At 39.2% G+C, this 13,563-nt stretch overlaps 1 protein-coding gene across 1 annotated transcript in view; it reads right to left on the bottom strand.

The window, feature by feature from the left end:
• The window catches only part of LOC126412450 (ionotropic receptor 93a), a 200,096-nt gene that overhangs the window by 172,712 nt on the left and 13,821 nt on the right, over positions 1-13,563 (bottom strand). The window contains exons 2-4 of the mRNA XM_050082056.1: positions 7,247-7,385; positions 6,008-6,084; positions 5,585-5,761 (exon numbers count right to left, since the gene is read on the bottom strand). Of these exons, the coding sequence (XP_049938013.1) occupies positions 5,585-5,761; positions 6,008-6,084; positions 7,247-7,334 (342 nt within the window). The 5' untranslated portion in view covers positions 7,335-7,385. The remainder of the gene's footprint in view (positions 1-5,584; positions 5,762-6,007; positions 6,085-7,246; positions 7,386-13,563) is intronic.

Here is a 13,563-nt window from a genome sequence, read left to right as displayed (position 1 = left end):
CTTGGGCTCACGTCTTTTTTCAGAAGGTTCGTGCCCAATCAGTTGTTAAATGACGCGTCGCTACTAAATCTGCTACGAAAAAGTGTGCAGTGGGTTTGGACTGACAAATGTCAACAAGCTTTTGAAGCGATTAAAACCGCCCTACTGAATGCAAATATTTTGCAGCACCCAGATCTGTCAAAAGATTTTTGTCTTGCGACGGATTCATGTTCCTATGGCCTGGGAGCGTGCTTATTTCAGTGGGAGGAAGGAAATGACCCGACAACAATAAAGATTATCGGCTTCGCCAGTAGGACTTTAACTAGCTGCGAGAGAGCCTACTCGGCAACCGAACTGGAAACACTTGCAGTAGTCTGAGCTGTGAAAAAGTTTAATTATTATTTACAAGGGAAGGAGATTAAAGTGTATAGTGACCACCAGGTGTTAAGTTTTTTGATGTCATGCAAACTATTCCATACCAGATTGAGGAGATGGATGCTTGTCTTACAAGAATACCGGATAAAGATTATGTACATAAAAGGCCAAGATAACGTAATAGCGGATGCTCTGTCGCGACTGCCGGTAGGATTACCGGATTTAGCAGGAATGTTAGAGCAATCCGCGGAGTATAAAGTGCTGTTAGTGCGTGACAATACTTACATGAAGGATTTTTTATATATATGTAAAAACATGTGCGAATTACAAAGGGCAGATCCGATGTGGAAAAAAATCATTAATAATATTGAAGAGGGTGTTAACAATAGAGATGAGCAAGGTTTTAAAATAGTGAACCATATTTTGTATCATAAACTTAGTACGAAAGAAGACTGCTGGGCAGTATGTATACCTAACCAGTCGGTAAAAGTTATGATATGGCACACGCACTTGGCATGGGGCCATGCAGGGATTGGAAAGTGTGCAGAGATCATGGCGAGATACTGCTACTTTCCCCGTATGAAACACCAGATTCAGGCAACAGTTAGAACTTGCGTGATATGTCAAAAAGCAAAACATTATAATAGATCCACTAAGTTTGAGCTACATCCCATAGTTCCACTCAGGCCGCTTCAAATAGTATCTGTGGATGTAGCCGGTCCTTATCCCATGGCCAGAGGAGGTATGAAATATATACTGGCCATGTACGATATTTTTTCCAAATACTTGGCAATTTATTGCATAAAATCAGCTACTGCCAAAACCATGGTCAGGCGGATCAGTCAAGAATACTTGCCTCAAGTGGGAAAACCCTAAGCCATAACGACTGATAATGCTTCTTATTTCACGGGTCGAACTTGGAAAAATTACCTACGGGAACAAAATATACAGCATATTCTGGTATCCCGGTTCCATCCCGAAGCCAGTCTAGTTGAAAGAATATTCAGAGAATTGAATAAGTTCCTTAGAATCTACATAGGGAACCAACATACAAAATGGCCAGGGCTAATACCGAAATTTGTAGAAATACACAATTTAACACCCCATTCAAGTACAGGCTATCCACCGGTAGAGATATTGAAGGGATTTAATGAGACACCGAATGAATGGCTCACGCCTTTGCCGAGACTACCAGTCAAGGCAGAAACAAGGGAGGAAAAGATGAAAAAGATATGGAACAGACTAACCAGCTGTGCGGCAAAGAGGAAAAGGAAGTACGACCGAGGTGTAACTAACGAACAGAAATATAATGTAGGAGATCTAGTACTTATTCGTAACCACGCTAAATCCTCAGCCACCTTAAAACAGAATAGTAAGTGGCAATTGCTATATTCAGGGCCTTTTGAAGTAATAAGCGTGCCACACGAATGTAGCTATTTGTTAGCACATCCCCATACGGGGAAGATCAAAGGATTGTATCCACGTAAAGATGTGAAGTTATTTATTCAATGACATATCACATATAAAGAGTAATAGTTGTAAGAAGATTTTAATTGTGTTTTAGAATATAAGTATGTTAGTATTAAGAAAGAAATTTGTGTGTAATGAAACTTGGAGGAAGTGGATTCAGAAAGTAGGCAATAGCTTACACAGGAAAGATTTTGTTTACAGACAATTAGAGCCATTTAAAAATTATAGGCTCATTAAGCAACGAACAATCTTCTTGTTGATAAAGTGAGGATTAATTTCTTGAATCATTATACAAAGGATTAATTTCTTGAACCATTTTCTATGTGTAGTATGTAAGTGCAATTAATGATGCAATCTAATATAGTAAGGTAACTGTTGTAATTGTATTTGGATAAAGAACCCTGAGAGAGAGAGTCTTGTCTAGCCAAACATGGACTCTGTAATATGCAACAATTATGTGATGTTGGCTGCCAGTAGTGATATGAGAACGACACTGGAGCATAAGCTAAAAACAAGCCCGTTCCGTGGAAAATCCGCTTTGTATATAACAATGCTTCAATTGAAGCCTGTGTACTTGGTACACGCCCTTGAATATTCATTACGCGATACGCGAATTAAGTCAACCAATGTGGAACCTACACTGTAGTCATATAGGAAAAATTATCAAAAATAATGCTAGTGCTAAATGAAGAATTTATTGATCAATATGCCCAAGTCAAGCTGTCATGCACATGGTAAAATCTGTTTGATAGATGGGTGATAACCAGGCAAGCTACACTGATAAGAAAATTAAAAAATTTTTACAAAAGGGCTGTATACGCCTAGTAACAATATGGAAAGTGTGTTGTGATAAGGTAAAAACAAATAGACGCCATGTAGATGAGAGTGAGTATGCGAAGAACAGTTAAAAGGTATTAAAAAATAAACTGTGTGCATAAACAATGGAGGAAAGGACGGAATATTGTGTGTAGCAGGGACAGAAAATGACTGTTGTATCTGCACCAATATATACGTCGATAAGTCTAGTGTTGAGTGACAGACTGTCCTAGTGCAGTGCTCAACGAACAATAGACAGTGTATAAAAACAGTAGTTATTGATTCGTTCGGAGTCGAGTTAAACGAACATCGCTCGACGGGGACATTTAGTATGTGTGTTACGAAACATTTTCACGTGTTGAAAGACGCTCTGGCAGTGTACCAACCGTGGAGTGAGTGAAAATGTGTAGTACAATGTGCGTGTGACGAACCTTGAATACCAGTGTCACAATGCCACAAGAAACCTGTTATCACGCCAAACCATCCTGTGCATACCACTGAAGCGACGGCTTACTGAACAATAAACGCTTTTAACAAGTTGCATCTTCTTCCACAGCTAGTAATCTGTGTCCTTAAAGACAGTACACCGTTGTGGAATGTTTGTTTCATGCGCTACAACGGGGAGCCATGCGGAGAAGCCGAGACGAGTGCCGTGCCGCCAGCCAGCCGGTCGCGGTAAACCACTGCCACTCGCCGACATCGGCGAATGGTTCGCCGCGGTTCGCGACTGCTTGGGCGCCACGTCAGCACGACGTTGCTGTTACTGAGAGCCGGTCGTCGAACCCAGCGGCCGTCGGCGCGCGGCGTTCCAGACGACGCTACTCAACAATTGCTTCGCGCCGCCAGCTCTGTACAACATTGTTGTCATTCAAATGAACTATCAAATATGTGTTTAATGCACTAACATGAATAGGGTTTAGTGGACACGAAATGACGTGACAAACATTTGTTTTTTTTTCTTGAGTTATTCAATACGGACTCAAAGTATTCATTGGTTCAGTGATATATAGATATAATATGTTTTCGTCATGTTAATGAAGTATACTCGCATGAATGCTGGACATTTTAAACCAATTGTCGCGAGTAAATGCAAGGACGATTCATGATACTACTGTAAAAATGTGTAACAAGTGACTTTCATTACAATCCAAAACACAAATATTATATGGGTAACAAAGAGACTAAAGGTTTAACATGCTCTCACAAATAGCCTTTGTTAGATGTGAACATTGGATAGAATCTGAACTTTTTGTGATCAAACTGGGTATTAAAACAAACCAGACGAGATGACCATGGCTCCGGCGCAGTTTTCCCAGGTTTTCTGATCGCACGTAGCCCGAATGGGGGAGCCAAATAAATGTAATGACCCTGGGACTAGGTTGACGGTCACCTCGCAAAGTGAAAGAACAGTATAAAAAGTGTAATTAAACCTACAGTGTAAAAGAACTAAAAAGTGTAAAGTGAATGATCCAACCAAGGTAACAGACAATAACCAAACAGACGTTAGTGGCAGCATATTGCCGAACATTTCCAACGATAGTCAATTGCTGCCAGGGGGCATTGTAACGTCTAGAGAAACAAAAACAATATATTATGTAGTAATTAGAGAATTAGATGTATCATATTGTGTCATTGTATAAAATTATGTATTTTTTTATTATTTATTTCTGAAAACGTCTGCGTCGGCGAGTAATAAAACCGACACAGAAGATAAATGTTAAACAGAGATTAAAAAAGGAACTAGTATATAATACGTGTTGAATATGAATGTCTTTGTCGTCTTAATTTGGAAGTTGTGCGAGTAAGATCTCCTGTTGTTGTCGTAGAGAACGCCAATGTAGCATTCTTTTGTCGAGACTAAGCAATGTACGCCATTACGTGTGAATTCACAAAGGTCTGTAATCACTGAGATATTTAAAGGTTTTAATAGAGGTGTTTAAATGAAAACTTGTATTATTTATTGTTAAGCTTGCTTGCATATTATCCCATCCTGTTGAGACATTTTTCAGTTATATAAATATTATCTGTGGTGCTGAGCTGCGTGGAGAACGAAGAGCCGCTGCCGCGGCGTATTTAAACGACTTACAATATAGTCGAGCATACCGCAAGGAAGCGGTAAAATAATAGTAAAATAATATTATTTCTTTTAGCTCCCAGACTGGCAGTGAGGATCAGCAGATTTTATGATGTGTTGCAGATTGACGCGGGCTGCTGATAGGATATAATTTACAGTGCAAATAATTTAATGTACCTTCAGAATCTGATAGGAATCTTGCTGTGCTCCGTTCTGATCTGGCAAACTTTATAGTGACAACGTATTTTTTAATGAGAGTCTCATGTTCTTGGGCTAGTCGTGGTATGAAATAGCATTTTAACGAGAAATAAAATCCACTGCGAACTTGTGTTTTTGAACGATCACACGAACTGTAACATCAGTGTTCATAACAAAGTAATTTTAACTTTTAATCACTATGAAGTAGGGAAGATATATTGATTCTTAGCATGAGTTGCAGTTATGAAAAATCGTTCCTTAAATTGTAGGCCAGATACAGAACAATAAGACTTCCATATATACATTTTATTCCGCTAAAAGGTAATGATGATAAAGAAAAGCAAAGCACAGCATTGCTAAAAGTATTTCACGTAACTCTTTTCGTAAATGTGTTGTTACAAAGAGAATAAATAAACCAAAGAGCAACAATTTTACAATCTCCGTGAGAGTGTTGGACGGGAAACTACCTATCCCAAAATGCCTTGTAAAACACGTGCTCGTAGTAGCTAACATAGACTTACGACCAGTCATACCTTCCTCTACGTTAACTGATTCGATAACGCGTCAAGGATACCAACTCAGGAATTACTACGGTTTCCAAAAAATAAATTTTCTATGCTTCTGATAGGGTAGAAATAGTGGTTGTAACTATTCGTAATAACTTATCCTTACCTTCTTGTGCACAAGTCCAATGATTCCGTGATTTTCGTCTCCTAGTATGTTTGACTCCGGCTTCACCACTTCGTAGCTGAAGCCCAACTTATGCTTCAGAATATCCACTATCTCAAAAATGACTCCTTGTCCAACCAGAGCGCCATCAGTATTATTGGTCAGCGTCAACGGAGGATTCTGAAACACAAGAAAAAGAACAGTGGACTCAGAATGAGGTGGGTACTCGTCATATCAGAAATAAAAAAAGAAAGAATATCGCTTCCGAATGTATAAGTACAGATATAACTTTTAACAGAGAAAATCACGAAAAAAAAACGAGGAAGAGAAGTTATTAACACGTTGAATTTATGCCTTGACAGTTTGTCAAATAGAAAGCAGTAAATAAATATTTATAAAATATTCGAAATGTAGACGATTACTTACTTCCAACGTCCCTATTCTGATAGTCTTCCCCTCCATTAGCTTCGGTGATCGAAGGATGCATCCGGGGTCCGGCTCACCTAGCGCAGAAAGGGTAAAGGTCGAATATTTTTATTGGCATTAGAACTAAACTGATTTTGCGCTAGCCTTACAATATAAATTACTTTGTCATTTGTTCAAGTAAATCGGAAATTCTTTGCTGCTATATGCATTTTCGGCTGAGTAATTCAAGTGATGTCGACAACATAACACCGATTTCGTGGACATGTCCTTCCAGTGCGCTCATATGATCTCACTGGCAGGCATCGCACTCTGACCATTACTCTATCCGACTCGAAAGTTGAAAGCGGAACGGAAGTGCCTAGGTTCGAGACCTGTTCCTAATCAGTTTTAATCAGTCCCAATTGATAACACAAATACTTCTCACTGCCAGAAAAAGGATTATTGTCTGTTGTTACCTTGATACTACAAAAATGTTTCTCATCTGTTAATAGTGCTTGTGGTAAAATGCCTATTGCGCAGTATAGTGTTTCAAATTTGTAATTGTCGTCATCCAGAACAAATGATACGAATAGAACTGTATGTAAAAGAGAATTCACTGTCAATAAGCCAATGTGCGGCAAAGATTTAGTAGTACACTAATGAGCCAAAACATTATGGCCATTTGCTCAATAGCTTGTTTGTCCATGGTTTGCAACGAAATACATCACTGATTCTGCATATCAGGGATCCGACAATTTGTTGCTAGATTTGTGAAGCTATGTAGCATTAGATGTCTACGCACAAGTCACGTAATTCGCGTAAATAAAGAGCCGCTGATGTGCGTACGCAGTGATGGCGCCCGATAGCGACCCAGATGGGACTCATGGGATTTACATCAGGCGAATTTGGTCGACGAGACATTAACGTGAGTTCACTGTAATACTCCTCAAATCACTTTAGCACGGTTTTGGGTCCGAGACACTGACAATTATACGGATGAAAGAGGATATCGCCGTCGGGGAAGACATCAAGCGTGGAGGGATGCCGCAGCTGTCAGCGTGTCTTCGATTACTACCACAGGTCGCATGCGATCGCAGGAGAGGTTTCTTCACAACGAAACAAAACTTATGCATTGCAATAAAACCATTATTTTTTTCGAATGCTACGTAACGGAAGTAGAAGCCATGCTGCGAATCTGATCGGTAAGCCGCTAAGAAAGTGGTAGTAATCTGTTGCTTAATCTATGCTTAGCCACCTTACCTTCGGGCACCTCCATCTTGGTGCCATTGTGCAGATAGTTGGAACATACGGTGGTTACCACCATCTTTAAGACGGACGAAATATTCATACTGGTGCTCTCGGACTTCGAAGTAGTCACGTGCTTCGAACAGTACTTCCCCTGTGGGGCAAACAAACAAAGGTTTAGTGCAGAGAAAGTAGCGTTCAGCATACTTAAAGCCTTATGAAGTAACGACACCGCGTAAATATTAACAAAAGATCTTATAGGCGGAATATGTTGTGAAATCGTAATGTTGGTCTTTTCTGTTTCAGGACAACTGCGATGCTATATGGCTGTTGTGATATAATTTTATAAATCTGCTGCATTCCACGCGTCACCGCCATTTATTACTGAAGTTGAATTTCCTGCACTGGGTCGACAGTTGATCGGCTACTTCCGATTGTAGCTCTTTTAACAACTAACCTAAAATTACGCCATTTAATAGCAAATCCAAATGTTTCGTGACGTACATTAGTAACTACAGCATATTGTATATTGGTATTTTCTGGTTTGATTCAGACATAACACGATGCACACATCTGAATATCAAGACATGAAGCCTAGTCACTCTTTCAGATATTCAAATATTGGAATACTGAAACATCAGTGCCTAATAATGGGGTTTGCGGGGGAACTACTTTGTTAAGTAATTTACACCGTATATGATATTTCGCTTCCCCCCATGAACCATGGACCTTGCCGTTGGTGGGGAGGCTTGCGTGCCTCAGCGATGCACATGGCCGTACCGTAGGTGCAACCACAAGGGAGGGGTATCTGTTGAGAGGCCAGACAAACGTGTGGTTCCTCAAGAGGGGCAGCAGCCTTTTCAGTAGTTGCAGGGGCAACAGTCTGGATGATTGACTGATCTGGCCTTGTAACACTAACCAAAACGGCCTTGCTGTGTTGGTACTGCGAACGGCTGAAAGCATGGGGAAACTACAGCCGTAATTTTTCCCGAGGGCATGCAGCTTTACTGTATGGTTAAATGATGATGGCGTCCTCTTGGGTAAAAAATTGCGGAGGTAAAATAGTGCCCCATTCGGATCTCCGGGCAGGGACTACTCAAGAGGATGTCGTTATCGGGAGAAAGAAAACTGGCGTTCTACGGATCGGAGCGTGGAATGTCAGATCCCTTAATCGGGCAGGTAGGTTAGAAAATTTAAAAAGGGAAATGGATTGGTTGAAGTTAGATATAGTGGGAATTAGTGAAGTTCGGTGGCAGGAGGAACAAGACTTCTGGTCAGGTGACTACAGGGTTATAAACACAAAATCAAATAGGGGTAATGCAGGAGTAGGTTTAATAATGAATAGGAAAATAGGAATGCGGGTAAGCTACTACAAACAGCATAGTGAACGCATTATTGTGGCCAAGATAGATACGAAGCCCACACCTACTACAGTAGTACAAGTTTATATGCCAACTAGCTCTGCAGATGACGAAGAAATTGAAGAAATGTATGATGAAATAAAAGAAATTATTCAGATTGTGAAGGGAGACGAAAATTTAATAGTCATGGGTGACTGGAATTCGAGAGTAGGAAAAGGGAGAGAAGGAAACATAGCAGATGAATATGGATTGGGGGAAAGAAATGAAAGAGGAAGCCGTCTGGTAGAATTTTGCACAGAGCATAACTTAATCATAGCTAACACTTGGTTCAAGAATCATAAAAGAAGCTTGTACACATGGAAGAATCCTGGAAATACTATAAGGTATCAGATAGATTACATAATGGTAAGACAGAGATTTAGGAACCAGGTATTAAATTGTAAGACATTTCCAGGGGCAGATGTGGACTCTGACCACAATCTATTGGTTATGAGCTGTAGATTAAAACTGAAGAAACTGCAAAAAGGTGGGAATTTAAGGAGATGGGACCTGGATAAACTGATTAAACCAGAGGTTGTACAGAGTTCCAGGGAGAGCATAAGGGACAATTGACAAGAATGGGGGAAAGAAATACAGTAGAAGAAGAATGGGTAGCTTTGAGAGATGAAGTAGTGAAGGCAGCAGAGGATCTAGTAGGTAAAACGACGAGGGCTAGTAGAAATCCCTGGGTAACAGAAGAAATATTGAATTTAATTGATTATTATTATTATTATTAAGCATTACAATCCATGAAGGCTTTTTGCTGCAGAATGGACAATGTTGAACCACTTTGCTCTGTCTTTACAAGTAATTTGCCACTGTCTGTCATGTCCTAGTTTTCTGAGATCGTCTTGAATATTGTCCAAGTATCTCATGCGTGGGCGTCCAAGAGGTCGTCTTCCGGTGGGAATCTCTTCAGTCACTTTCTTGATGGTCCTGTTTGGTGGTGCTCTGATGACATGCCCTATCCATTTCAGTCTTTTGGCTTTAATTTTGGCCACTATATCGGAGTCTTTATATAATTTGTAAATTTCATTGTTATTTAGCAATCTCCATTCATCACTGATCCTATCTCTTATGGGTCCAAATATTTTTCTCAAAATTTTTCGTTCAAATACTCTTAATCTGTTTTCCTCTTTTTTTGTGAGAGTCCAGGTTTCAGATCCATAGGTGAGTACTGGTATAATCAATGATTTGTATACTTGTAGTTTGGTGTTCCTAGAAATTAACTTGCTTTTGAAAACTGTCAAGAGACTATAGTAGCATTTGTTAGCCTTCTGAATTCGTGATTCTATTTCAATTTTTATGGAGTTGTCAGAGGTTACTATTGTACCAAGGTAATTAAATTCATTTGTCTTTGTGAAAGCTGTGTTATTAATTTGCAGTACATTATTATTTGATGGATAGCGGGATAAGATAAAGTACATTGTTTTGTCTGTATTCAGCTGGAGGCCTGTGCCATTTGTGGCTTTAATTAATTGTGCAGTAAGAAGCTTCAAATCATTCTCACTGTCAGATAATAATGCAATGTCATCAGCGTATGCTACAATGTTAATTTTGCTTTCCAGTTGTGCTCCAATTTGTAGTAGCTTTACTTTTTGGATTATTCTATTGATTACTATGTTAAAAAGAACTGGTGAGAGTGAATCCCCTTGTTTGACTCCAGTTTTAACCTCAAAGTCTTCAGAAAGTTTGCTAGCTACTTTTATTTTGTATTTTGAGTTTAAAGTGCAAGATTTTATTAAATTTATCAATTTGTTAGGGATGCCAATCTGCCTCATGCACTTCCATAAATATTCCCTGTTGATACTGTCAAAAGCTTTTTTAAAATCAATGAAAAGCATATGTACATTTTGATTGAATTCATATTTCTTTTCACCCAACATCCTTAGGACATATATATTGTCAATAGTCGATCTGTTAGGTCTAAATCCACATTGGGCATCATCTAGGGAGTCTTCAACGTAAGGGCTTATCCTTGCTAACAGTATATTTGTCATAATTTTATATGTTGTGTTTAGTAACGCAATTCCTCTGTAGTTTGAACAATTTGTTGGGTCCCCCTTCTTGTATATAGGGCACACAACTACTTCTTTCCAATCATGTGGGACCTGTTCCTGCTTCCAGATGTTGGTGATGATTTTGTGTAAGCAGTTTACAAAAGGAAATTTACTGAGCTTCCATATATCTGTGTCTATACCATCACTTCCAGGAGCTTTATGTCTCTTCAGCTTCTTGATGCTTTCTTTAATTTCTGCTAAGCTGGGCTCTTCGTCCGATGGGTCAGCAGTAAGATATTCATTGTCATCTTCCTGAGAGACGCTTATAGTTGGAGCATTTAGTAACTCATTAAAATATTCCTTCCATCTGTTAGCAATGTCACTTCTTTCTGTTAGCAAGGAGCCATCTGGGTCTGTTATGAACTGTCCATAATTTTTTATATTCCCACTTTTAAACATATTTATGCTCTTGAAAAATCCTCTGGAGTCTGTGGTACGGTCATTCTCAGCTCTTTTTAATTTGTAATTCATAAAATCCCTTTTCTTTTTCCTAATGAGTTTCCTGGCAAGTTTCTGTTTCTCTTCAAAAATAAGTTTGTTTTGTGTTATTGGTTTTTGTAGGAATTTTTCCCTTGCTAATTTTCTATCTTCGATAGCGTTCGAGCACTCGGCATCAAACCAGGGGTTCTTAGTTGTAGTAAAATGTCCCAAAACTGAGGTAGTTGCTCGTGTGATACTTTCTTTCAGAGCGTTCCAGGCTTGATTAGTATCATCATTGTTAATTTTACTTTCCACTTCAGGTTTGTGTGTTTCTAATTCTCTAATGTACTGGTTGAGAATGTTTGGGTTTTTCAGTTTCATTGTATTAAACCTAGGAACACCATTTAATTTAGACCATTTATGTCTTGAGAGTGAGATCTTGAACTTGGCTTTTACAAGAAAGTGATCCGAATCACAGTCTGCTCCCCTTTGACTTCTGATATCATGTATGCATTTATGATGTTGTTTTTCGATTAATACATGATCAATTTGATTTTTTGTGATGCCATCTCTTGAAGCCCATGTTTGTTTATGTATATCTTTATGTGCAAAATATGTACTTTTGATCAACATGTTTTTGGAAGTGGCAAAGCTAATAAGTTTTGTTCCGTTTTCATTACTCTGCTGATGTAGACTATGAGGTCCAATTGTAGGTTTATAATGATTTTCATGTCCTAACTTGGCATTGAAATCTCCTAGAATTATTTTAATTGAATTTTTCGAGAATGTATCATATACCTGTTCCAATTTGTTGTAAAATTCTTCTTTAATATTGTCCTCTTTATCCTCTGTTGGAGCATGGCAATTTATAACATTTAAAGTCTTATATTTGCATTGAATCGTAATGTGAGATATCCTTTCATTCACTGCCTCAAATTTCCTAATAAAAGGTAACAATTTGTTGTTTATTATAAATCCTGTCCCTAGTGCATGTATTTGTGTATCATTTCCCCCATACATTATTGTATACTTATTTTTGTTTATACTTCCATTACCCGTCCATCTGGTTTCTTGTACTGCAACTAAATCCATTTTATACCTTTCAAGTTCCTGTATGACATTTATCAGTGATCCTGATCTATAGAGACTTAATACATTCCATGTTCCCATATTCATAACCTTTAAATTTTGCAAGTTCGTCATCAAGTTTGGTGGCCCAGCATTCTTGTCATTCTGATTCGTAGCAATCCATTTTCTCCTACAGGATCCTGTGATAGGGTCGCTGGCCCTAAGCACAACCCCCAACCTGGAGGACCAGGGTCTTGATTTCGGGGATGCCTACCCCTAGAGCAGTTGCTTTCACTTCAGCTAACGAACTTGCTCTGCCCGGCCTGTTGGTCCGCGGGAGGTATTTGATTTCCCTCCTACCACCCATATCTGGGAGGCGTTCCCCGATCCGCCACCTGGGGACGCGCCCTATAGGAGTTACAGGCTCTCCCGAGGGGAATTTAATTGATGAAAGGAGAAAATATAAAAATGCAGTAAATGAAGCAGGCAAAAAGGAATACAAACGTCTCAAAAATGAGATCGACAGGAAGTGCAAATTGGCTAAGCAGGGATGGCTGGATGACCAATGTAAGGATGTAGAGGCTTATCTCACTAGGGGTAAGATAAATACTGCCTACAGGAAAATTAAAGAGACATTTGGAGAAAAGAGAACCACTTGTATGAATATCAAGAGCTCAGATGGAAACCCAGTTCTAAGCAAAGAAGGGAAAGCAGAAAGGTGGAAGAAGTATATAGAGGGTCTATACAAGGGCGACATACTTGAGGACAATATTATGGAAATGGAAGAGGATGTAGATGAAGATGAAATGGGAGATACAATACTGCGTGAAGAGTTTGACAGAGCACTGAAAGACCTGAGTCGAAACAAGGCCCCGGGAGTAGACAATATTCTATTAGAACTACTGACGGCCTCGGGAGAGCCAGTCCTGACAAAACTCTACCATCTGGTGAGCACGATGTATGAGACAGGCGAAATACCCTCAGACTTCAAGAAGAACATAATAATTCCAATCCCAAAGAAAGCAGGTGCTGACAGATGTGAAAATTACCGAACTATCAGTCCAATAAGCCACAGCTGCAAAATACTAACGCGAATTCTTTACAGACGAATGGAAAAACTAGTAGAGGCCAACCTTGGGGAAGATCAGTTTGGATTCCGTAGAAATATTGGAACACGTGAGGCAATACTGACCCTACGACTTATCTTAGAAGAAAGATTTAGGAAAGGCAAACCTACGTTTCTAGCATTTGTAGACTTAGAGAAAGCTTTTGACAATGTTGACCTGAATACCCTCTTTCAAATTCTAAAGGTTGCAGGGGTAAAATACAGGGAGCGAAAGGCTATTAGATGGGTAGATCACATAACTAATGAGGAGGTATTGAA

Source organism: Schistocerca serialis, chromosome 7, assembly GCF_023864345.2.
Source record: "Schistocerca serialis cubense isolate TAMUIC-IGC-003099 chromosome 7, iqSchSeri2.2, whole genome shotgun sequence".
NCBI classification, from domain to species: Eukaryota; Metazoa; Arthropoda; class Insecta; order Orthoptera; family Acrididae; genus Schistocerca; species Schistocerca serialis.
The sequence above is the reverse complement of the archived record's forward strand: the minus strand, read 5'-3'. Positions and strand labels throughout refer to the sequence as shown.